This window comes from Eptatretus burgeri, chromosome 9 (genome assembly GCF_056783735.1).
Source record: "Eptatretus burgeri isolate ZD-2024b chromosome 9, Ebu_testis_v1, whole genome shotgun sequence".
Lineage (NCBI taxonomy): Eukaryota > Metazoa > Chordata > Myxini > Myxiniformes > Myxinidae > Eptatretus > Eptatretus burgeri.
In genome coordinates this window covers 81,673,836-81,697,913 of record NC_140969.1, presented here as the reverse complement: position 1 = coordinate 81,697,913, position 24,078 = coordinate 81,673,836, and the positions used below count along the sequence as shown (strand labels likewise).

The 24,078-nt window shown below is 42.5% G+C and overlaps 1 protein-coding gene across 1 annotated transcript in view; it reads right to left on the bottom strand.

The window, feature by feature from the left end:
• HK1 (hexokinase 1) overlaps positions 1–19,019 on the bottom strand; it is a 90,366-nt gene extending 71,347 nt beyond the window's left edge. Inside the window, exons 1-6 of the mRNA XM_085895763.1 lie at positions 18,732–19,019; positions 10,245–10,340; positions 6,614–6,713; positions 4,911–5,094; positions 4,649–4,804; positions 509–751 (exon numbers count right to left, since the gene is read on the bottom strand). Of these exons, the coding sequence (XP_085751889.1) occupies positions 509–751; positions 4,649–4,804; positions 4,911–5,094; positions 6,614–6,713; positions 10,245–10,340; positions 18,732–18,815 (863 nt within the window). The 5' untranslated portion in view covers positions 18,816–19,019. The remainder of the gene's footprint in view (positions 1–508; positions 752–4,648; positions 4,805–4,910; positions 5,095–6,613; positions 6,714–10,244; positions 10,341–18,731) is intronic.
• Positions 19,020–24,078: the final 5,059 nt, after the last annotated feature.

Below are 24,078 nucleotides of genomic sequence, written 5' to 3'. Positions count from 1 at the left end.
GGCCTTGAAAAAAACGTCACAATAAGCTACCTATATAACTTGCCACGGATTTTCTCCAAGGCAGAAAACCCTGTTGGGGAGTGGGGGGGGGGGTGGGGAATGAACCCTCCATAATGTGACCCTTAGTCCTCTTGTCAAGTTTGGTTGAGACTGGATAAGTAACGACCGAATACCACCCCTTTACCACAGATGCATATCTTCTTTTTTTATTAAATTCTATTTGATGAGTAAATCCACTTGTTTTGATGATGTTGCATATTATCTAAGTCAACTCACCAAATAATCAACTGAGGTTCCAAGATAACCCATTTGGTCTGTGGACATTACCCAATGCTCATCGAAGTAATCAATCAAATCCATGTGTTCATCGTTTCCCTCGTTCTGCTTTTTTCTGAGCATTCACAAAACTATATGCAATTCTCTCAATAAGTCTCTTTAAGATAACACCTCATAATGAAACGGTTCAAAAATAAAAAAGAGAATTAATACTGACTTTTAAAACACTTACAGTTGATGACTTTTGTACACAGTCCCATCGACACCAATAGCAGTTTGAATTTTTTTGGCAGCACGGTTCTCGCGCAAACGAGTGATAATAGCCCCAAGAGCAGCAGCAACAAGATGGGCGGATCGTCCAGAAACAATGTTACAGATTCTTTGCACAGCAGCGCAGTCGTCATTGGTAGCATGGACTCCTAGTTCTTCAGTCAGGATCTCATGCGCCTTCTGACAACCACCATTCTTGCTCGATCTGAGGCGAAAAACAGCATGAAAATTGTACTTGTAAGTTTATGCAATACAACATTATGGGGAAAATTTTCTTTGCATGAATTGGACCTTTTTTGCATGTAAAGTTTAGGCTCATTTAAGAATGAGGTAATAAAGGGTCGAAGGCAATACACAGACGGTAATGCAATGGGGGACAAGACATAGACAAACAAAGGTTGATGAACAGTAGGAGAAAGAAGAGAGAAACATGGAAACCAGGAAATATACAGAGCGAGGTAGAGGAGAGACAATGAAAGAAAGACTATGGATGAGGTTTTTCTTTTTGGTGTGTAGAAATCCACAATCAAAGAAGATACCACATAGGGCAGCAGATCACAGAGAGAGAGAGGGGGTTCAAAAGGGAGCAAGGAGACAAACACCACAAATATGTAAATAAGTGGCAGAGAAAGAATATGGAAGGAAGGACATGGAGTGGGGGGGGGGCAGAGGCAGGATAGTGTCAATGAGAGTAGAAGAGAGGAGAGGCAAAGGGATGAAGCACAGTTATATAATTTTTGGGAATAACCTAAAGCAGGCGTGGATACATGATTTTAGGTGAGGGAGAGGTGCAAATACTTACATTGCAGTAAAAAATATAATTTTGCCAAGCAGAGCGAGGGGAGCATTTTTTGTGGGTCTTTTTTGTCATAAATTCCGAAGACTATTCGAAATGTTGACAAAAAAACCTCCAAAAAAACTTGAAAATTAGGTGTGCGATGAGTTATGAGTTAGAGGGTGCGATGTTAGACCGTGGGCCAAACATCCAAAATGTGTCTAGTTTTTGAATTTCGTGACCCACCTCGTGTATCTTCCTGAAATTTTGCATATATTTAGATTTTTAAAAAATCACTTAGAAAGAATTCACAACTCGGCAGTACAAAAAGTTGCACATTAATTAGTTATGCTAATTAGCAAAACCTATAGCACCATCTTGTGTCCATTCTGAGATAGCTGTGTATTTATTACTCTGTGGGAATTCTGATGTCTGTGTATTCATATAATAGGGAGACTACTCGCATTGTGTTTTAATCATTTCATTTTAAAAGTACAAGCAAAAATAGTAGCCTCTCTTTGAAATGAATTATTTCATGTTCAACATGTTCATGTGCATCAATGTAAAACACTGGTATCACACAATGATGACAGGGTCACTGTGTCATGGAGCATGTACTCCTCATCTGATTCTTCGTCATCAGAATCTAACTCTTTCGTGGTAATAGAGTTTCTGCAGTCAACACACTTGCAAAGCTCCATACATGACACACCATGCCGTCGACAAGAACATGTTCCTTTGCCTGTACGAGACGGCTTCTCACAGCTAGTTTTCTTGCATGAACAATATGTTAGTTCAAGCAAGCTGCTCGGAGCTGGAGGCAGATCACGCCAGTCGATGTCTAATTCATCTACAACTTTCCATCCATGTCCATTTGGACAAGAAATTGGTGGAAACTGTTCCAGACATCCAGTGTGTACAGCAGCCTGGTAATTTGCTCTCATGACATGCTTCTTGAGAGAATCTGCATTGGGTGGAAGACATGCCCCTGATTTGGTTAACATAAGTAACAGATTGTATCTGGCTTCATTGACTTTCTTACAGTCCTGCCCATAGATTTTGCAAACAAATTTCTCTGCACTTTTCACCAATTCATCACTGACTGTGAATGAACTCCCCAACTCTTGAAAGACAGCATGGCAAGCAGTGTCACTTGCAAACAACTTGAAGGCTTTGGGTTTAGACTTTCCATGAAAAGAGCTGACCGAATCACAACCTGTGAAACAGTGTAGTGATATCTAGGCTTTGCTGACATCTGGTCGCAAATGTGAGCTTATCCTTGATAGACTCAGGGTCCTCCTATTCCTCTTCCAGTGTGGAACAATACCTCTGCTCCAATATGCTCAGCCATGGCGATTCCAATCATAAAGACGTCTGTGTCAGGACTTTTGATTAGGACTGGGTACGGGGCCATATCTGTTGAATTTGATGGCTGATGTCTCGCTGGCAGTGAAGGAAAAGACGAGTATCTGCTTTTTCGTGGTTACACTCAAATTCTGGCACAGAGCGAACAATCATTTGCTCATTCTCATCTATAAACTCATGGCACTCCCATTCATGAGTCATTAACTCCTTGACTTTTTTTCAGACATTCAGCTGGTTTCTTCCTCAAAGTCTGGAAAAAAAACCTGATCAGCCCTGCTTTGTTCTCGCCACATGCCAGAAACTTCTTCGATTGGTGAAGTACCTGCTGATCTGCACTGTAGATTTTTATTAGCAAGCTGCCACCCACTGAACGACTTCCCCTCTCAGCGTTCTTGATGCTGTCTTTCCTGTAAGTATAAACTACAAAGTGGACTTCTTTTGTAAAGGAGTAGTTACTTTTTTCCATATATTGAAAAAATAACATTCAAGCAATGATATACACTCATCACTATATTTTATGAAGTAGTTAGGATGGGAAATGAGGAAGAGTGTAGATTACTAGAAAGAGGATAAATATAAGTGATTGCAGAATTCAGAGCAGAACATCCAGACGGATTCATGACAGTTAGATTATATCATATAGTAATCACTGGGTATTGATTTTGACCATTCTGTCAAAAATTAGTTAATGGTAGAAAGGAGATCCTACCTTCCAGATCAGTCACATTCATCATCATCATGATCATGATCAACACAGGGCACGGCATCGGCGGCTACAACAGCTGCAATCCCCACACCGAGCCTGTGCTGGCTGGGGTGTAGTTGTAGCACCTTGACAGCGACCTTACTTTCAGGGCTTCCTTCCACATCAATACACTTAGCAGCATATTCCTGAAATTTATTAATGCTTTTCTCACTAAATGGAATTACTTTGTTGTGGGTGTTGATGATATGTATAAAACAGAACCCCGAAGGACTGCCTTCAGAATCTTCGGCAGCACCAGCATCAGACGACATGTACGTCGCCATGCCAGCTAGTGAGTTTACAGCTTGCCTGCAACGAAGCGTGATTGGTTGATGAGCGCCTGCAACGAAGCGCGTGATTGGTTGATGGGCATGGTGCTGTATGTCTAAAGCGCTGTGATTGGACGATATTTACAAGATAATTGTCACAATTTCGGGTGTTTTTTCCATATTTTGAAAAAATGTGCAAGTTTGGTGCTTGACAAGTTTCAGATATGATTTCTATAATATTTTCACACAACATTATAAATACAGGTAGATACACGAGGTGGGTCACGAAACTAAACAAAACAAGAGTTCGGCCCATGTTCTATGTGGTGAAATCATTGCTTCAATTCCCCAGAATATGGCGTCTTGGCAAGGGTGTGGTGTCCCGATTTATACAAAATTAGTTTGTTTACATTATTAAGTTTATCGTTAAGTAGCAAAATCACAAACTACAGTTCAAGCATTAGAGGAAAACAGCTTCGGTCATGTGATCGGCATGACCTTCAAAAATTAACATCCCTACCCTGGCCTAATGTTGTAACCCAAATTTGGTAGCATTCTGACTGGTGGGTCTGGAGAAGAAGATTTTTGAAGTAATATACCAAGTCGGCCATTTTGACCGACTTAAAGTCATGTGACCAGAACGAGCTTTGCCATTCCTGTTACCAGTCAGGAGAGGAACGTTGCTGCAAAATTTCAACTGGATCGGCCCAGCGGTTTGGCTGGAGAAGTCAAAAAAGGAGACGGATGGACGGTGCGCGCTGACAATACCTTATATGGAATATAAATTCCAGAGAAGCTAAAAACCTCCATAAAATAAATTCCCATATCAGTTCAACAAAGACAGGGGTACAGTGTGTCTGAGCTTTACTATATCTGCAAAGGATGGGACAAGCTTGGAGGTTCACAGAAGTACCCCAAGAAAAAAGAAAAAAAGAAAAAAGTACTCACACATCAATTGCATAGACAAACTTTGCTGGAAACTTCCCCCTTGTCAAGAGCTCAGGTGAAAGTTTTCCATCAAACAGCAGACCTTGATTAGTCATTTTCACCAAGACAAGACGTACAATTTCTCCAATGTACATTCCACTTATCATCTTCTCAAACCTACAAAAAGAAGGTTTCAAAGAAGAAGGAAAAATTCACTTTTTTTTTCCAGCATTAAAAAGATTAATGCAATTTACTTTGAATGCCAGCAGGAAACAAAACTCACAGCTGTTGTCCAGGGTTAATGGAACTCTGATCCACTTCAATGTCAAATTCTGTTCGCAAATCATCCAGAGAACCATCCTCTCCAAGAGCACCCCACTCCATATTTATGCACATCCGACCTTCGTCCCCTTCTACTAGGTCAATATTTCGGAGGTCTTCCATGTAGCAGGCATTTGTTCCCGTCCCTGCAAGGAAAAACAAAAACAAAAAAAGCTAGAAAATAGAATTTGACATGAATGTGTCACTGAATATGCCTCTGCCCGGATTAGATGTCAACCCATTGTTATGTTTGATCTCAATTAAAGGTCATATGAGAGAGAGAGAGAGAGAGAGAGAGAGAGAGAGAGAGAGAGAGAGAGAGAGAGAGAGAGAGAGAGAGAGAGAGAGAGAGAGAGAGAGAGAGAGAGAGAGAGAGAGAGAGAGAGAGAGAGAGAGAGAGAGAGAGAGAGAGAGAGAGAGAGAGAGAGAGAGAGAGAGAGAGAGAGAGAGAGAGAGAGAGAGAGAGAGAGAGAGAGAGAGAGAGAGAGAGAGAGAGAGAGAGAGAGAGAGAGAGAGAGAGAGAGAGAGAGAGAGAGAGAGAGACAGAGAGAAAGCCAGAGAGACAGAGAGACAGAGAGAGACACAGGGAGAGGGAGAGAGGGGTGGGAGAGACAGAAAACATCAGATCTACTTCTAACTCGAGTTATGATCTGCAAAATGATTTTCAAAGGCCACATGACCTTTGACCTGTTCAATTTAAAATCGAATCAGTTCATCTTTGCATCATTGTCCATGCTTGTGCCAAGATTGGTCAAAATCCCTTCAGCATTTCACAAGTTATCGTGGTCACGAAAATCTGCTACGCACGCACAGACGGATGAACCGAAAACATAACACCTCCGGCGTCTTCGGCTGCAGAGTATTGAAAATCACAAGTGCACTTCCATGCATCTTACAGCTTCTAAACCCCAGCAAAAGAAAGGTAGAATAAAAAGAGAAATGCAGCATTAATCGACCGGTTTGGCTTTCCTACGTGAGCAACTTGCCCAAGGTGCCAATTATCTCAATTGATGTTCATTCAAAGAACAGCACACTTTGTGATGTAACACTCTGCCTTCAAAAGCACCAATCCAACAGTGAATCCATCCATCCATCCATCCATCCATTGGGACCATACTCTGTGTGAAGCGTTGGTGCTGCCTAAGCAGTCTCCTTGGCTATTGGGTACAATCCTGGACGGGTCGCCACTCCGACACTGGATACCAGCAAGCTGGCACTCATTTCGCCGACATCGGAAGGATGACAGGTAGTCAACCCCATCTGGTATTAATTCAACAGCAGAGGGGGATTTGAACTCAGGATCCTAGGATCCCAAGCCCACCACCCTAAGCATTAAGCCAACAGCAGGCATAACAGTGAATCCTTTCCCTGAATGTGTTCCCTAATGTGAATGTCTCCTTCCCCAGACTCTGACATCCTCTCAACCACCTTATTATCAACCCTCCTCTTCTCAAACGAACATTTCACAATTACCTTGTCCAGAGCACAAATGGCCTCCAGCGGTTCACACTACAAGCGAAGAGCAGTCTTACTGGGCCATACATCTTTCTTGACATGCGTAACATCTCATAAATTCAGTCATTCACATTATTCAGCAGACTAATGAAGGACAACCTCTCCCAAACCCCCACGCATAAACAAACAAACCGTTACTGCACGACTTACCTACAATGAGGCCAATTTCACATCGATGGTCATCATAACCGCATGTCATCATTGTCCCAACAGTGTCATTCACCACCGCCACAACATCAATATCATAGTCCTAGAGGAAGAGCAATATAATTTTGTAAAACATGCAGTACAAAGGCAAAATAATGTACATCAGGAAAGATATTCTTGGTAAATCGAACAAGGTAAAAATACAAGTTTGGTGACCATTTCTGAACTTCCAAAAGAAAAAAAATGTCGTGATAGCAGATAATTCACGTGATTTTTAGCTTAAAAAAAGTATTTTGCATATAGAATCTCGACCCTCGACTGATGGAAGAGTGAGGTGACAAGATGGTATAATATATGCCAATAACAGTGAGACAGTACAACAATATCTGGTAGAAGGAGGGAATGAACAGACAGGAAGAGGAGAGGCTCACAAATAGATGGGGAGAGGTGGGGTTAATGAATAAAGAAAATATCATGAATGGAGATTGAGAATGACTTGAGATGGTGGTGTAGTGCAAACACGAGGCCCTGAAGGTTTACGGATTGAACAGATCGAGGAAGTATGTTCTGCAAATGAAAGGAAAGAAAAAAAAAGGAATCAAGGAATGGAGGTAAGCAGCGATCGCACCTTTGGGAGTTTCACAAAGTGGAAGTTGCTGGAATAACACATGCAATCAAGAGAGACTGGAGGGATAGAGGCTTGAAAGAGCAGAGGGAGCAAAACCTAAGTGGAAGCAGTCGAAGAAAGAATTAATTAGCCTGTCTGTGATGAGCAGCAGACCCTGTACTTCTGCTGCTTTGTGAGAGATGTCAATGATATTGAGAGATTTGGATTCTTCAGGATGCAGAGAATATGTGTTAAGTTAAGTGGGGACACCAGCACATCGGGGAGAGGAGTACTCATTGAGGGAGGGACAAGGCCCTGTAAGCTGACCAAGGAAAGACTTGGTGCAATGGGAGATGCCCAGTTTGTGGGTGGCTTTGGAAGTCAGCTTTGATGCATGGTCTGTCCAGGAGATCTTAGATGATAGTGAGGCCCATAGGTTTGATAGACCAACCACTGGAAGTAGTTCAATTGTGAAAATATATAAGGTTCATTTGATGATCCTTCTGCAGAGACAATATGAGAATGTGACATTTTCCTGGACTGAATACATTCTGTTTTGGGGCAGAAAATGATCCTTTCCAGGTCAGCAGAGAGGAAAACCACTGCTGTAAGTTTGTTGGTGAGATGAAGAAGTGTACATTATCTTTGGGAGTCATTTGCAAAGATGACAGGGTTTTTCCAAAGTACAAAGGAGGTTGTTGATGAGTAAGAGGAATAGTTGGCCAAAGACACTGCCTTGTGACATTCCAGCCTCCACAAGGAGAGAAGACAAGAGAATTCCACTGAAAGCTAATGTGCTGACAGTGAGTGGTGGATATCAATCAGCAAGGTACAAACGGTGGTAGTCCAAAACACCCCGAACAAAACTTGGCAAGCAGAGCAGGGTGCCAAACTGTCAAATTTCTGAGATATGCCCAGACCCACAGCCCTGATCTCATTCTTGAGCTTTAGAGCCTCCATTTATTTTTGAGAGAGAAACAGCAGCATATCCAAAGTATGTGGCTGGGATGGAATCAAAACTGATGGTCAGGGATCAGGTCATTTAAGAAAATAAATGAAGATGTAAGCTTGCAACTATTGATTCCATGACCTTCACCCTGATAATGTGATAAATAAATTTCATCAAATAGTGTGTAGGCTGGCAGGATGGGCTAGAAGTATGCACACACACCTCCAAGCTGTCTAGCCTGGGTTTGAATCTGGACACAGCTATAAACTGCGTCTCATGGTGTCTCAAAGGCAGGGTAATTCAATGAGCCTTCCGTCCCTCAGATGGACGTTACTCTGGGCATCCCATTTGCTGGCATTAGTTTGTTGACGTCAAAGATCCCATGGTGCCCTTCTCGAAAAGTAGGTGAGCTATCGCCGGCATCCTGAACAAACTAAAAATTCTTGCTCTCACCGAAGGGGACAAATTCTTGCTCTCATCAGTGGCATAGCCATGCCCTCATCTAATGATCCTACCCCACAGTCTTGTACTGCATCTGAAAGAAGAAAAAGAAATGTGATGGAAATTTGCTGTGAAAACATTGTAGTGTTCCACTGGCAAAGCTATAAAAGTGTTGAAGTCTGCCAGTCACTGAGGTCATGTATGTGAAGAAGCATATCCAATGCGTAGGCACCGGGTACAGTTTGATCATGCATTTATATAGCATGGGAATGAAATGAACAGCACATATGAAACAAAGCAAAATGGCCAAAAAAAAAAAATGTTGAAATTTTAACCATGTTCTTAAAACTTTGTCTTTTGACTCAGAATTGCATATATATTTTAACAGATTCCCCACAGCTGTAGTCTCCAATAATGGGGCTGTGCTGAAACTGCAGATGTTATTCAGGGAATCTGGGTCAATCGACAGGCAGGGAGCAAGGGTGATTTGGGACTCCATCTTAGCAACACTCCATAGAGAAGTCTCTCTATTGCAATAGTCAATAACAGGTTGAACTTCAACATCAATATTGCAGGTAAACTATTTATTTTTCCATTTGATAACATTGATTGATATTTTAGTGTGTCTATCGCCATCACAAGTTGTTGGAAGCTCGGAGTCGACTGAACAAAAATACGGAAAGGCAAAAAAAATGAATAGACATTAATTTTAACCACACCCCACTGCAAGTCAAGGAAGACGACATAGATACAACAAAATGTTACAAAAAGGTGATGAATGGATGGATGGATGAATGAAAGATGGAAGAAACCACAAGCAGATTTGAGCTGGCAGTTTTAAAATTAATAAAAGTGGTCAACAAAGCTCCAATCTAAATTGTTGAATTTGAATTGAGAGAGATTCAAATTGGGAAGGATCCACTGTCATTCATGCCTGCCCAATTATCTTTCCTTTCCATCCATTATTTTTTTTTTATAATGTCAACAAATGAAGCAGCAATGTTGTTACATTATAATGTTCCACATGTGAAGATAGGCAATGGTTTTGACGGATTTGGAATTTTTTTTTTTTTAAATAAGTGGCATAAAAATATAATGAATGAATGAATAAAATAACCTCACAAGAAACATTAGATCAATTTCTGTACAGAAAAAAACAAATTAAATAAATTCCTCTTATTTCACACATACCATCATAATTTTTACAAGCAGTGCCCTGAAAGAATAATAAACAACTTCACATCGCAATGCAGACGATATCACACTCATTGGCTCTGCAAGCATACCTCCTGAACAGAACAAATTGTTGGAGATAGAGGGACTTCGTTTACTACCAGCAATTTAATAATTTGAAAGAAAAAATAATCAAAGAATGATGTTTCAAGTGATGGAGATGTGGTATCAGGTTTCCATCACAAGTTGACGATGTCATCACCAGTTTGGAGTGACACAGTGCTTCTTCGGGTCGTCTTTTCAGCTAGTCTTCGAAGAAATTGCAATTTTATCACTTGACATCCACGATATCACAATAATCATGTAATTAAAAAGCAAATAAATCTCACAATTGGATATTTCAAAAAAAAATAGAAAATGCTCGACTGCATACTTTCTCAAAAATCTGGAAATAAAGTACTCACCCCTCGACGCTCAATGGCATCGCGCAACAATTGAACAACGTTCTCACCAACAACATCTTCCACGTTGTATCGTTTGCTCCAACGTAGCAGAATGCTCTGTGATCACAGAAGCAACATTTAGCATCAGCAATGTTTCCATTCTTCAAGCAAAATGTAAAAAATGGCTTGCACTCTCCATTCAGTGACAATGAGGAGCAGTCAATAAGCAACCTTAAAATGTTCGAGAATGTAAAATAAAATATAAATTTGAGAATGTAATGTGTGTAGTTGTAGACGACACATGTTATATCTATGGGAAAGGGTCTTGTTTTGCCTGTTTTAGCTCTGGCAACACTGAGCATCTGACGTCAGTAGAGCAGTTCCAAAATGGTGGCTCGGTTCTAAGCATGCACCAAGGAGGAGCAACGTTCTGTCATCCGTTTTTGGGGAATTGAGGGTGTGAATCCCAGTGAAATCCATCGCAGAATGAAAATGCAACATGGTGACACATGTTTATCACTGCAGCAGGTGTACGACTAGGACAGGAAGTTTAAAAGTGGTTTTTTCAGTTTGGTTATGAGTTGTCGAGGCACCCACCTTGCAGACACTTTGATTCATACTCTGACCTCTTACCCCTACTCTAACCCTGTCCTTTCAGCCACAGTACATTACAAGCATGCAAGCACACACGCCATTCAATAGACAATTGTTAATAAGCACACTGCAATGCCTATCATGGCTCAGATCATCCACATCCCCGCTGCACACTACACAACACGCACAAGGGAATCGCACGCCATTATTTCATTCGAATCTGCACGCCAATTCCCAACCGGCACCTCACATTACTCTACACCTCCCTCACCAAATCTCACCACTTTCACCACAAACGCCTCCCATATTATACCTCCCACAAATACCCCCTCGTATTTCTGCATCGTTACCATTCACCACTCTATTTTGAGGAGCACAGCATGGCGTCGGATTGTCCTCAGCGCCACACGATACTTGGCCACGCAATGGATGCCAATAGCTCCACCGCTTCTCACCAGGAACGTTCTGGGTGAGCGTCCGGAATTGATACAGCCCCCATTCAGTCATCAGACGATGGCAGGACTGAGGGCAACGAGGAGAGATCTCGAGAAGGGCAATCCGGGAGTTTGGTTCGGGTCCCGAGTGTGCATTTTGGCTTGTGAAGGAGCCCGTGGGTGGCGGAGAAAGTCCGCTGCCATCCGGCATTCAGACTGCACTCAGTGCATGTTCAGGGCCGGGGTGCAGGCTCGGGGAGCATTCCCCATGTTAAGTCAGGAGCTCTGAGCCGTGCCGAAGCTGGTAGGCATCCGAGCTGGTTTCCGGTCCCAGAGCAATGCAGGGTGTGGTTATGGCTGCTGTGGCCCAATGGAGGAGCAGGATTTGGGCTACAGCACGTCGCTTTCCAGTCCTCACCCCACCCTTCGCCAGGGGTTTATAAAAGGGGTAGCGTGGAACCGTTAGAATCTCTCATTTCTTCAGAACATTATTTATGTGCAATTGCCATCCAGAGCACGCTTTTTCTCAGAGAGCTTCTTCTTCTTCAAGAACCTGATCTGAGGTGACTGCCGTCCTTCGAGACTCCCTGCCAGGCTGTCGACGTCCTGTCACCCCCGCACAGCCAGATGGACCAGTGCGGAGTGCACGTTGCCACGAGCCCCGGCGAATAAATAAGCAGGTTATAACACATCATATCACGAGGTGGAAACGCTCAGGCGGAGCGTCCCACGGAAGTCCATGCTCCACATACAGACCTTCACACGGCAGGGTTAGGGATCTTTCTCCTCACGCATCTATTCTATTCTCTTCTATTCTCTCTCCCTCTCATCTTCTGTAGACGCACAAAGAAGAACGTTACTGACTCGCAATCCCATTTTTCTCTGGCAAGACACCGCACCCCTCACATCGCCTACTCCCACTCCCACACCGTCGACACCAGTATCCTTCCCACTACCCCTCCCTAAGCGTCCTGGGCCGCGTTGGTCAGCCGACCATGCCAGGTATTTTGAGGGTGCTCATCCTCACCCTTCTTTCTTTCTGGGCTCTCTAACTTTCCGTGTGTGGGAGTGTGAGTGTGAGAGACAGAGATATTGCGCCTGTCCAAGAGCAAGTAAGATTGTGGAAGATAGTCGGGAAAAAACCTGCTCTGTCCTCTTTTGTAAGTTGCCTTTTGTCGCACCCCACAAATTCCTTGCTAATCCCTGTGGTACATTAGAATAAACCCCATTTAATGTGCCACATACGTTTTCTCGCTTGATTTTTTTTTTTATACATTGTCGAGGCTCGTATGAGAGCTAACACACAACACAGGGGGGGGGGGGCAGGAGACAAGAGGAGTGAGAGCGGGAAGGACAAAACAGTGGGGAACAGAAACATTCGGAGATCTATGGAAGGGAGAGGGATGGGGTGGGATTGTAAATAAATATGTTGTAGCGAAAGCTTCCCAGCTCGTTTTCGTGTTTTCTTCCATTGGTCCAGCATGGCCCACACCCTAATTTAGCCAGGACGTTATTCCCCAACAATCTGTTTTCTCGCCGGTACACGCTTTGCAGTTCCGCTCAGCTGCATCTGATCTGGTAAGGTGATTATGTTTGAGCAAGTGCGTACCGAGGGGGTGTCCCCCGGTAATTGGATCACATGACCTTTAGGGAAACGGCATTTATTAGACGGAGGACCCTAAGTCACGTGGTCGATTAGCGACCCGCCACGTCACAAAGTTATTCATGTGCGACGGGCCTGTGATTCCGGAGAGTCTGGTGGGAAGCCGAGGTAGTTCAACCCTCGTGGTCTTCGCGCCCCCCAACCCCAGGTCTGCAACACATTGCTCGTCAAAATTTATAGAAAGTGGACATGAAAAATGTCAAAAACTTTGATTCCACTATCCCAAAACCCAAACTATCCAAAAGATTCATACTAATCACAACATTTTTGTTTTTATTTTATTATGTACTGTATTGATTTCAGTTGTTTCCGGAATCAGTGACTTGAAATGGAAAACTGTATCTGACATGAGGGAAAAAATAAAAGAAAACGGAATTTAGTAAATTGCATAAAAGTCTATATTAGGTCAACTGACAAAAACCTATATTCACTAAACTGTCTGACTTTGCATTTATGCTTCTCCACAGACTTGATTCCCATTGCGTACTTACGTAATATAGTTTTTAAAAACCAGCAATTTGTGAATTATTGCAGAAATTTTTCTGTAAAGCTCACTTGGCTGCTCCTGGATGGGTTTGAGGGTTGGGGAGTAGTGGCTGAAACCCAAGTCTTATCCAGGTTCCTTCCTCCTGATGACGCCATCTTTACTTTTTGCTTCTTCACGTTCCTTCTTGGTCTTCCGTTTCATTACACAAGGAATACTGTACCATCCATATCCAGAACATGAGCACAGCCAATGAATGCTCCGCAAGGGAGGGTTGACGCAATTTTTGCCTGTGCATATGGCTTACTGTGTCCATGCCAGAATGATGGGGTATATATAACTAGCCATGGGCAAAAATAAACTTGCTCCACGAGGCAAATCTGGATTTATCTGCAGCCAGCAGTACTGACTCTAGCAAATAAATACAACAGTACTAGTACCTCGAAGAAAAGACCCAAGATTTTTTCCCCTTTTCTATTCGGGTTGCACTTGTTTTTTTTGGTCAATACCAAATGCATGGAATAATTTAAACAAGTATGTGATTTAAGGATATTTACTTTTTATATTTTGATATGCGATTTTATTTTTTTTGTATACATAGTCGATGCTTGCGGAAGAGCGAGAATTGGTACACTGAACGGATCAGGACACAGCAGGACAAAAGGAACAGTTGAGAGAGAGGAGAAATACCAACAGCAAAGTTGAAGACCAAGATAGAGGCAGACTTTGACAAACAATGGGTGTGGGGAGGAATGAGGGGCAGGAGAGGATGCATGGGGTGCACAAAAGTGTTTAGACAGCTTTGGTAGAAGTAGACACCTTGTGTGTAAATTTTTTCAAAAATGTTAAAACTGTATCGTCATTAAATAAGTGTGGCCCTCATATAACCCCACAGGAGGGCCAGACATATTTAATGGCATCCTACTCCTTTCCATAGTTTTACGTAACATAAATTTTAAATCGATTAACATCCACAGAAATGCTCAAAAATACAACTTTTATCCTTCAAAAAAAAAAAAAATTATTGAATTCTGCCAAGCTTAACCAGAGGTTTGAATGGCAGCATTCAATATCAGTTTATGAGAAAGTGAGCCCTGAGAGCTTCTCTTGCCAAAAGTGGGCCATCAGAGTGTACAAAAAAAAAGAAAAAGAAAAAAATTGAGCACCAATTTGAGAATAAAGTGCAAGACAATCATAAAACATATATTGGTAGTTTTACCGTTTTCTGACTGGAAATATACGAATACCTTGTTCAAATGCACCACCCAACGCAGGTTTGAGCTGATTCGGGTCTCCTCCAACCTGCTTTTGCAATCAACCAGTGTCAAATGGAAAATCTGATCTCATTTCCAGATAATGAGATTTCACAGATGTGGGAGGTACTTTTCCCAGCAAGTTTTGTGGCAAACACAAAAGGATGGCTGCCATGGCTTTGCATCTGACCATCTTAGTAATTACTTGGAACTTTTGTTAGTAAAAGAAAAAAACCAACACGAGAATATTAAATTATTAAGACACTAGAAGATGCACCCACTGGTTAACCACCCGAAACATCAGCTTCCATTCACTTCCTACAGTGGTTAGCATACTTTTTTATATACACAGTCGAGGCTCGTGGAAGAACTATGACCAGCACACTGAATGGATCAGGATACAACAGCACAAAAGGAACAGTAGAGAGAGGGGGAAATACCAATACCAGAGTTGAAGGCTAAGATCCATTGTACTTCGATAAATATTGTCAACTCCATCCATTGTGTTCATCGACACAGATTGACACCAGTCTTAGAGGAAGAATAGTTCCTCATTGATATGAGGTGTGTGTAGACAGAGTGTGTATAGATGTGGAGATAATGTTGAAAAAAAAACACACTACATAAGTAAGTCACATCGGAAACTGCATATTAACGTTGCAGAAATGCACTAGGTCTCCACTTGGCAGCAATATTTCAGAGATATTTTAAAATCAAATAGTCACAACTTAGCAAATGCATGCACTCATATCTACTTGTTCAAGCATAGCTTATCCCTGTTATCAGAACCCACTGCTTCTACTCACCCAACAAAAGCTTTCAATGTCAGATATGAGATCAGAACCATCACTCTGCACATATCTCATGATACAGTCTGCCATCCTGCCTTACTCTCCAAACTCTGTCGAGGGTATCTAAGGCCAACTCCACACATGGCTTACTGACTTCATCTACTCTTGTAGCCAATGTGTGGCTCTCAATGGAATCCTTTCACCTACCCTCCCCATGCCAAGGATGGAGTGCTCCAAAGCAGTGTTCTGGGCCTAGACCTATTCCTGATCTTCATCTATGATCTCTCTGACTCTGGAAAATGCTTTTTATCCATTTGCTGATTACTCCACCCTCTGCCAGAACTTCTCTCATCCTTCAGACAGGCAGGTTGTAGCCTCTTCCTTATCTTCAGACCTTGAAAAAATAATCACAAGCTGGTCAAACACTTGGAATATGACTTTCAAGCCTGACAAATGTCACACTCTCCCTCCGAAAGGACCGTCTGGCAAAACCTACTATCTACTTTCTTGGCAGTTCTCTTGAGGAAGTTCAGTCCTTCAAACTCCTGGGTCTCACTATCAACCATGATCTTTCTTGGGCAAACCACATTTCAAAGTTGGCTTCCAAAGCCAGATGGAGACTGGGCACCCTACGTCGCACAATGTCCTTCCTTGGAACACCTGAATTATCCACCTGCAAGACCTTCATCCACAACTTGATGGAGTATTGCTCTTCCCTCTGCGGTGGCTCCCTTACCTTACATCTTGATGCCATGAAAACTAAGGCTTTCAAGATCATTGGAATCTCCTGCGATGAAGCCAAGTCTATGGGTCTATCACTTTGCCATCACAGACAGTTCGGTGGTCTCTCTGTCATCTACCATCTCCTGAATGGTCTTGCACCCTCTGCTCATTCCATGCATGCTTTGTCCCCCCATGATTTCTGCAAGGCTCAAGCAGTCCACAGTCATCCTCCTTCTGGTGAAAGTACCTAAATCCAGGATTGCTGCTCACTTCCACTCATTTGATCCTCCTTCCGCCCCCCCCCCCCAACCTGTGGAATCAACTTCCACATTCTCTTCAGGTTTGGGGTAGTTATGCATCAAAATAGCAATTTATTATGCATAAATTATATTGAGAGAATTTCAATAAGATTGACTAAACTTACAGGAAGTTTTGGTTATGGTGAGACAGGACGGAATGACGTGAGGCATGACGTAATATGCAAGTTTAAACCAATGAAAGTCGGTGACGTCGAGGCCACACCCACAAACTTGCACAATACAACGTAGAATTAAATGAAGCGACATCATCATTATTAATGGTCATTAAAAAAAACAAGTTGCTGATGTTCAACAGGAGGTCCAATTTGGTCGATGTGTCAAGTGTGGTAGCAATTGGCCCAGTAATTTGGCGTGATTGGCATTTCAAAAACAGACAAACACAAATTCAGAAAATGACTTGTTTATAAGATAACGCTCATGCACCAATGAACCACTGGACAGGATAATTGAAAAGAAAAATAATCAAATTCCCAAAAGTTGGACAAGTCATTCTAAATCCACCAATTTTCTGTAATCATTGATATATACGTGTGTGTGTGTGTGTGTGTGTGTGTGTGTGTGTGTGTGTGTGTGTGTGTGTGTGTGTGTGTGTCCTCCATAACTCCAAAACCATTAATCCGAGCAGCCTGAAACTTTGCATGCATAGCAAGAGAACTCGGAAGAAGTGCAAGAGTGAAAATTGGGTGTGGGTTAATTAAAACACCACTTTTGAAGATAATTAATGGTCATATTTAATTATATCCTTCATCAGGCGATCCTCAACCACCTCGCTCTTTGGGGTCTGAGGGCATATGCTCGGTCATCTCTCCGGGGTCTAAAGCCGCCATGTTTTTTGGCCTGCTCAACCATGCCTTAAATTGGAACAGGCCACAAAAATTTCTTAACGATAGTTTTTTTATTTTTTCACTTTCCTCACCGACTCAAAGAATGCCTGTTCATCACAGCTACGAATCGCTGGGTACATTGCAATGCTTATAAACGCCCAGAGACGTCAGCGTTTGTTGCACTATTTCATTTTTTTCACAAAATTTCACAAAAATTTAAGGTCCAGAATCGATCTTATAAGCAGTGCCATCTCCTAGAAAAGTGTTAATTTGCCCAATTCAGACATGTTTGACATTGCGGGCATCTGCAGGAGGTGTATGTTTAATGACGGTTCAACAATTGCTAATCGTGTGCCAAGCGAGCCGTTTATTATCAACCATTTAGTTTGAGTGCTGAAGCCATTTGGCGAGTGCGCTACAATATTCGCAGTCACCGAATACTGAATAAAGATCGACTTGAACAAAGTTCAAGGATCACTCCCCTGCATTGCCCACGTGTTGTTCTACGATGCAACAGGTGGTGGCTGGCTCGCTGAAAATGTGAAATTTTATTCTCCACGACATTTTTTCCCTTTTTGTTCTTCCATTATACGACCTGTCACTTCAGCATAGATAAATACAAATAAAAAAATTTCGCTTTAAAAATTTTCTTCAACCATTCCGTGCATTGTTTGGTGAAGCCACTTGGCACGTGTTCTTCAAGTTTCAATGGCGATACCATGGTTCTGCTCCGGAGGTAGGAAGGCAAAAGAAATGATATGATCACAATGAGAAAAAAAAAATTTTCAGTTGGGAAATAATGAATCGCAACACCATGGCAGGAAAGCCGAGAGGTACTCATGCTCACTCTTTGTAGCCTGCTTTTGAATCCCGACCAAGCTATAAACTGTCATCCTAGTGTTTCACAGGCAGGGTGATTCATCAACGTGTGTGCTGTCTCTCGAATGGACGATAAGATGGGGCATCACATCTGCCTGAATATCTCACCCCTCTCCCTCTTTCTGACACCGACCCATCTCTCTCCATATATATATATATATATATATATATATATACACTCCCACCCCAGGTCTCAATGTGTGTGTGTGTGTGTGTGTGTGTGTGTGTGTGTGTATATGTGTGTGTATATATATATATATATATATATATATATATATATATATATATATATATATATATATATATATATATGTGTGTGTGTGTGTGTGTGTGTGTGTGTGTGTGTGTGTGTGTGTGTGTGTGTGTGTGTGTGTGTGTGTGTGTGTGTGTGTGTGTGTGTGTGTGTGTGTGTGTGTGTGTGTGTGTGTGTGTGTGTGTGTGTGTGTGTGTGTGTGTGTGTGTGTGTGTATACAAGCAGGTACACTCTCCACCTCAGTACAAAATATTCGTTGTAATGAAAGAAAACTGCAAGATTTAACATACCTCATCCATTTTGTTGTGTTCACAGGGAAAGGAGAACGTAAAGCCAAGAGGAAGCTTTTTCTCTTTGATTTTCAGTTGATCCATGAAGTCAGCCAAACATTCAGCCACATGATCAAACAGCTGATTACACAAAAGACAAAAAAAATCCAAAATATAAAACCAGTTACTTGCATTTCAAGTCTTTGACAGATGGTTTGAGATGGTTTCAGATCGTATGGCAAACAAAAAAAAAAATAATAATAATTGATACAAGTGCAAGTAAAGTATTTCAAAAGAATTATAGGCTTAAAGCAGATTCTAGTTAGTTTGATTTTCTGCCGGAATACAACGTCTTTGTGCAAATGCACCTTCACCAAAAACGTGGCCATAGATTGTGAAATTACAAAAAATTACCCCCGTGTGGGGGTGATGGTCATCTCTATAATACCACAAGTTCTCAATGTTCAGTTATGACCGAAGACTACTGCGCAGTTCTACTGTGCAGCTCGGTTAAAGATGACTCGGCATTTTGGCGTGTGCGCACGAAATTATATTTTGAAAATAAATGCCGACGTTTACATTTCGGGTTTTGAAACTTTTGCACCTTCGGCGGAAAATGTATAAATATACAAGGTCAGCTGCTATGCAATGACACCATTCACTAACTTTTACCATGCCCAGTAGAGAATATATAGCCTCCTGAAGGTAGGGCAGTTTTTGCAAACTTTGAAGTCACGTGACGCGAAAACGAAAGCGAAATTCGAAAATCCGTCTTTACCAAATTTAGATATTGTGCCATACATTCATTCATATGCTACAATCAAATTCAAGATCGCTTGAGAAATGTAGGAGGAGATAGAATTTGAAAATCGTCATTTTCGCATGTTTTGCCAACTTTGAAGTCACGTGACACGAAAACGAAAGCGAATATCGAAAATCCGGCCTGACCAAATTTAGATATTGTGCCATACATTCATATGCTACAATCAAATTCAAGATCGCTTGAGAAATGGCGGAGGAGATAGAATTTGAAAATCGTCATTTTCGCAACTTCAAAGGCCTCGTGAACTTGACCTTGACCTTCGGTGACCTTGAAAGTTATACCATCGTGTACGTCTCATCGACCTCTATCAGGATCACTAATGACCAGATCTCCCGCTTCAACTTCATTGTGAACGGACGGACGGACGGATCGAAGGACATCGACACCCATATTATTAGGTCATGTTCGAAGAGATGACCTAAAAAGTTAATTGTTCCAACTTCTATTTAGACCGCAAAACTCCCCTTTGTATATGAATGAGAGATTCAATTTCAACATTCAAATAACACCAGCCTCAGCAGTGTAATGGTAAAGTATCCACATTGGGTCTGAAAGGTTGGCGGTTCGAACCCCGACCAAGTCATACCAAAGGCTAAAAAAAAAACAAAAACAAAAAAAAACGCTACGTGCCATTTCCTTGCTTGATGATCATCATTTAAAGATGGAGCACAGAAAAGGATCAACTCAGTGAGAGGAATGATCGGGAAGAACGCACCATCCACAGGCCTAACAGGGGCCCACATCATCGGGAGATTTTGCAGTAAATGTTGCAAGATATCAACTTTTTGGGCGAGTTGATCAGAAAGTTCTTCAAATGTTTTGTTGTGCAGAGGCACACCGCTTCCTCTTATGTACTTTTCCAAGTATTTACAGCTTCTTTCAGAAGCTTTGTGGGACATTTAAGGTAACAATCTTTATCTGGCACGCACGATAAATGTTCCCTGCCCTGATGATGGTTATTGTTAGCGGTTTATGTGGATACGTGACGAGCATTCTGGGGCGTATTACGTCATTTTGATAATCGCGTATTACCCAAATTAGCATCAACAGAGACTGTGTTTGGGTCGTACCACATCACCCTTTAAGCCCTCTATTTTTTGTGTGTATATTATATATGTGTGTGTTTTGACTTGGATGCACTCCAAATCTGCTGTATGAGTGAGTTTAAACATTGTGGTTGTACTTGGAGTGTGCCCTGGAAGGTTTTAAAAGATTAAAAAAATAACTCGTCGTCATGGTGTTCGGGAGGGGACACTGATTCTCTATGTAAATGTGTATCGTGTAACGCCACTCCCAGTGGGAGAGTAGATTACACATCCCAGCGGTTTACAGTATCTGCATGAAAATCAAAATTAAAAAAAACTACTTGTCCAATTTACATTTGTGCTCTGTATTTTATGCACTCCTAAATCGCTGGACAAATGCTGAAAAGTAGTTGTACTCTTGGTGTACAATGGAACATTATACTGAGTTGGGATGGCTACCTCCAACTTAGGTTTTTACTTTGATGTTAAAGTGGGGAATTATCACAAGTGGGTGAATCATCACTTGCTAATGCACTAATGAACCACTGGAAAGAATAACTTGAAAACTGGATGTTATCGTGAAAAGAAAAGTAATAAAATTCCCAGAAGTTGTGCAAATCATTCCAAATACACACATTCTCTGTGTAAAACTAAAATTAAATGTATAATCATCGAAGATGTGGTGGGAATGCTTTGAAGCATACATGTCTGTTTGTGGGAAGAAATGTGTCAGTGGTTGTACTCAGGGAGTGCATGGGAACATTATTCTAAGTTGGGATGACCCCATCCAACTTAAAGTTGCCCCTAGTTGCTCCCTTTGGGAGCATGTGTTTCTCGTTAATTTAATTACCTATCTACAAATTAAGAAGAAGAAGAACAACAACAACGTGGAGCTCTCTTAGAGCCATCGTTTGCAACGGGACGTGGCTAAAAAGGAGGCAATAAAAGCATAAATGTAACAAGAACAAGGACAAATGTGTCCAAGAGCCACGTCATAAAGGTTTTGTCTCCACCAGAAGAAGAAGAAGAACAACAACTAGAAGAAGAATAACGTGGAGCTCTCTTAGGCCTAGGTCACATTTGCCACGGCAGCCGTGGGGTCTCCAAAATCTGCGGCAACTAGCAATTATACGGCGGCCGCAGTATTTCCACGGTCACACAATCTAGCAGTCAAATATGTTTTTATTTTTCGGGGAGCCGCACGGCGTATTTAGAAATCGTGGACACCGAAAACGTGGGGGTGCCGTACGGTCTTTGATTTGATGTCGCACGGTGACCTTAGGGCGTCGCTGCGGCGGCCATAGAATTTAAGGCAGATGCAAGGTGCCTGCAAGGCGACCGCAGGGGGGCCTGAAGGCGAACGTGCAGCCAGACGGACGGTAACGAGTGGGTATATATACCAGTTCTTTTTTTACTGAAATAAAAATATACCAGTATATAAACTGAATATACTATAACTATAATATACCGTGGTGCCCAGAATCCGAACGCCCCATTGCTTGAACAAATTGGAATCCGAACAATTTTTGAGAAAATTTTGCCCTAAAAACCTAATACATTTAAAAAAACCGAACACAACGTAGCGTTCATGTTTGTTCACGTGTCTCCCCCACCTGTTTGAGCCGCATCTTCGCGCTTTGTTCATTCAGTTCGTCGGTGGAAGTCCTCGTGAAAGCATCTCTCGTGTGTCGATCGATACTTTAGGCCTCAGTCACATTTGCTCTACGGCGAGGATACGGCGGCCGTACGCCCTCTGAATTGACAGAAAAGTGCGGCGGCCGCAGAGAAACTGAGGTGGCCTCAGGGTGGCCCTACGCCGTATGGCTATATTTTACTGGTCGTAAGGTCGCCGTGGAATTATAACGCGGAGTTATAACTTTTTCATTTCTACGTTCGCCGTAGAAATTCGACAAGCCGAAACAAAAGAATTGGTAAAAAAAAAAAAAAAAAAAAAAAAATTCACCCATTCGTTACCGTCCGTCTGGCCGCACGTTCGGCTTAGGTGCCCCCTGCGGTCGCCTTGCGGGTACCTTGCGGGCACCTTGAAAATTATATGGCCGCCGCAGGAACGCCCTAAGGTCACCGTGCGACATCAAATCAAAGACAGTACGGCACCCCCACGTTTTCGGTCTCCACAATTTATAAATACCCCGTGCGTCTACCTGAAAAATAAAAACATGTGACTGCTACATTGTGTGACCGTGGAAATACTCCGGCCGCTTTATAATTGTTAGTGCCCGTACATTTTGTAGACCCTCCGGCCTACGTAGAAATGAAAAAAAGTTATAACTCCGCGCTATAATTCCATGGCGACCCTACGGCCTGTAAAATATAGCCATACGGCATAGAGCCTCCTGAGGCCACCTCAGTTTCTCTGCGGCCGCCGCACGTTTGTCAATTCAGAGGGCGTACGGCCGCCGTATCCTCACCGTAGAGCAAATGTGACCTTGGCCTGAGAGCCAGCGTTCGCAACGCGACGCAGCTAAAAAAGAGCAACCAGTCAGATTGCAGACCCTCACCAGGACTGCTTTTGTGTGGCGTTTGTGTACTGGTGTGTTATGTAATTAATGAGACATAATTAGAACTGCCACTTTATAACTGCTGACAGTGATGACCGGGTACCAAGAAGTCCCGCTTTGATCGGACACCTGACACTGACCCATGGCGTTTTTTTATGATTATTCAATTGAATTTAGAATGGGATTAAAATTAATTCAATTCAAATCAAATGGAAGACCAAATAGGTAAAGTCCTGCATTGGAGTAATCAGAAGGAACCCAAACAAGCCTGGTGTTGGCGTAGTGGTTAGGGTAGCGGCTTGGGATCCAAAAGGTACTGAGTTCAAGCCCCGTTGGCCGCTTGAATTAATACACACCAGGAGGTTGCCTCAGCCTGTCATCCTTCCGAGGTCGGCGAAGTGAGTACCAGTGTACTGGGCCCAGTGTATGCCCCGGTTAGAATAAGTGTACCATATCCCTGTGTCATAAGAGGTGACCAGGAAGGGCATCTGGCGTAAAACCTGTGCCAAATCATAACAGATGATCCGCTGTGGCGACCCCGAACGGGAGAAGAAAAAGAAGAAGGAAAAAAGAAAAAAGAAAAAAGAGAGAAGGAGAAGGAGAAGGAGAAGGAGAAGGAGAAGGAGAAGGAGAAGGAGAAGGAGAAGGAGAAGGAGAAGGAGAAGGAGAAGGAGAAGGAGAAGGAGAAGGAGAAGGAGAAGGAGAAGGAGAAGGAGAAGGAGAAGGAGAAGGAGAAGGAGAAGGAGAAGGAGAAGGAGAAGAAGGAGAAGGAGAAGGAGAAGGAGAAGGAGAAGGAGAAGGAGAAGGAGAAGGAGAAGGAGAAGGAGAAGGAGAAGGAGAAGGAGAAGGAGAAGGAGAAGGAGAAGGAGAAGGAGAAGGAGGAGGAGGAGGAGGAGGAGGAGAAGGAGAAGGAGAAGGAGAAGGAGAAGGAGGAGAAGGAGAAGGAAGAGGACCCCAAACAAGCAAAATGAAGGTGAAATCATCAGGAGGAACCTGGATAG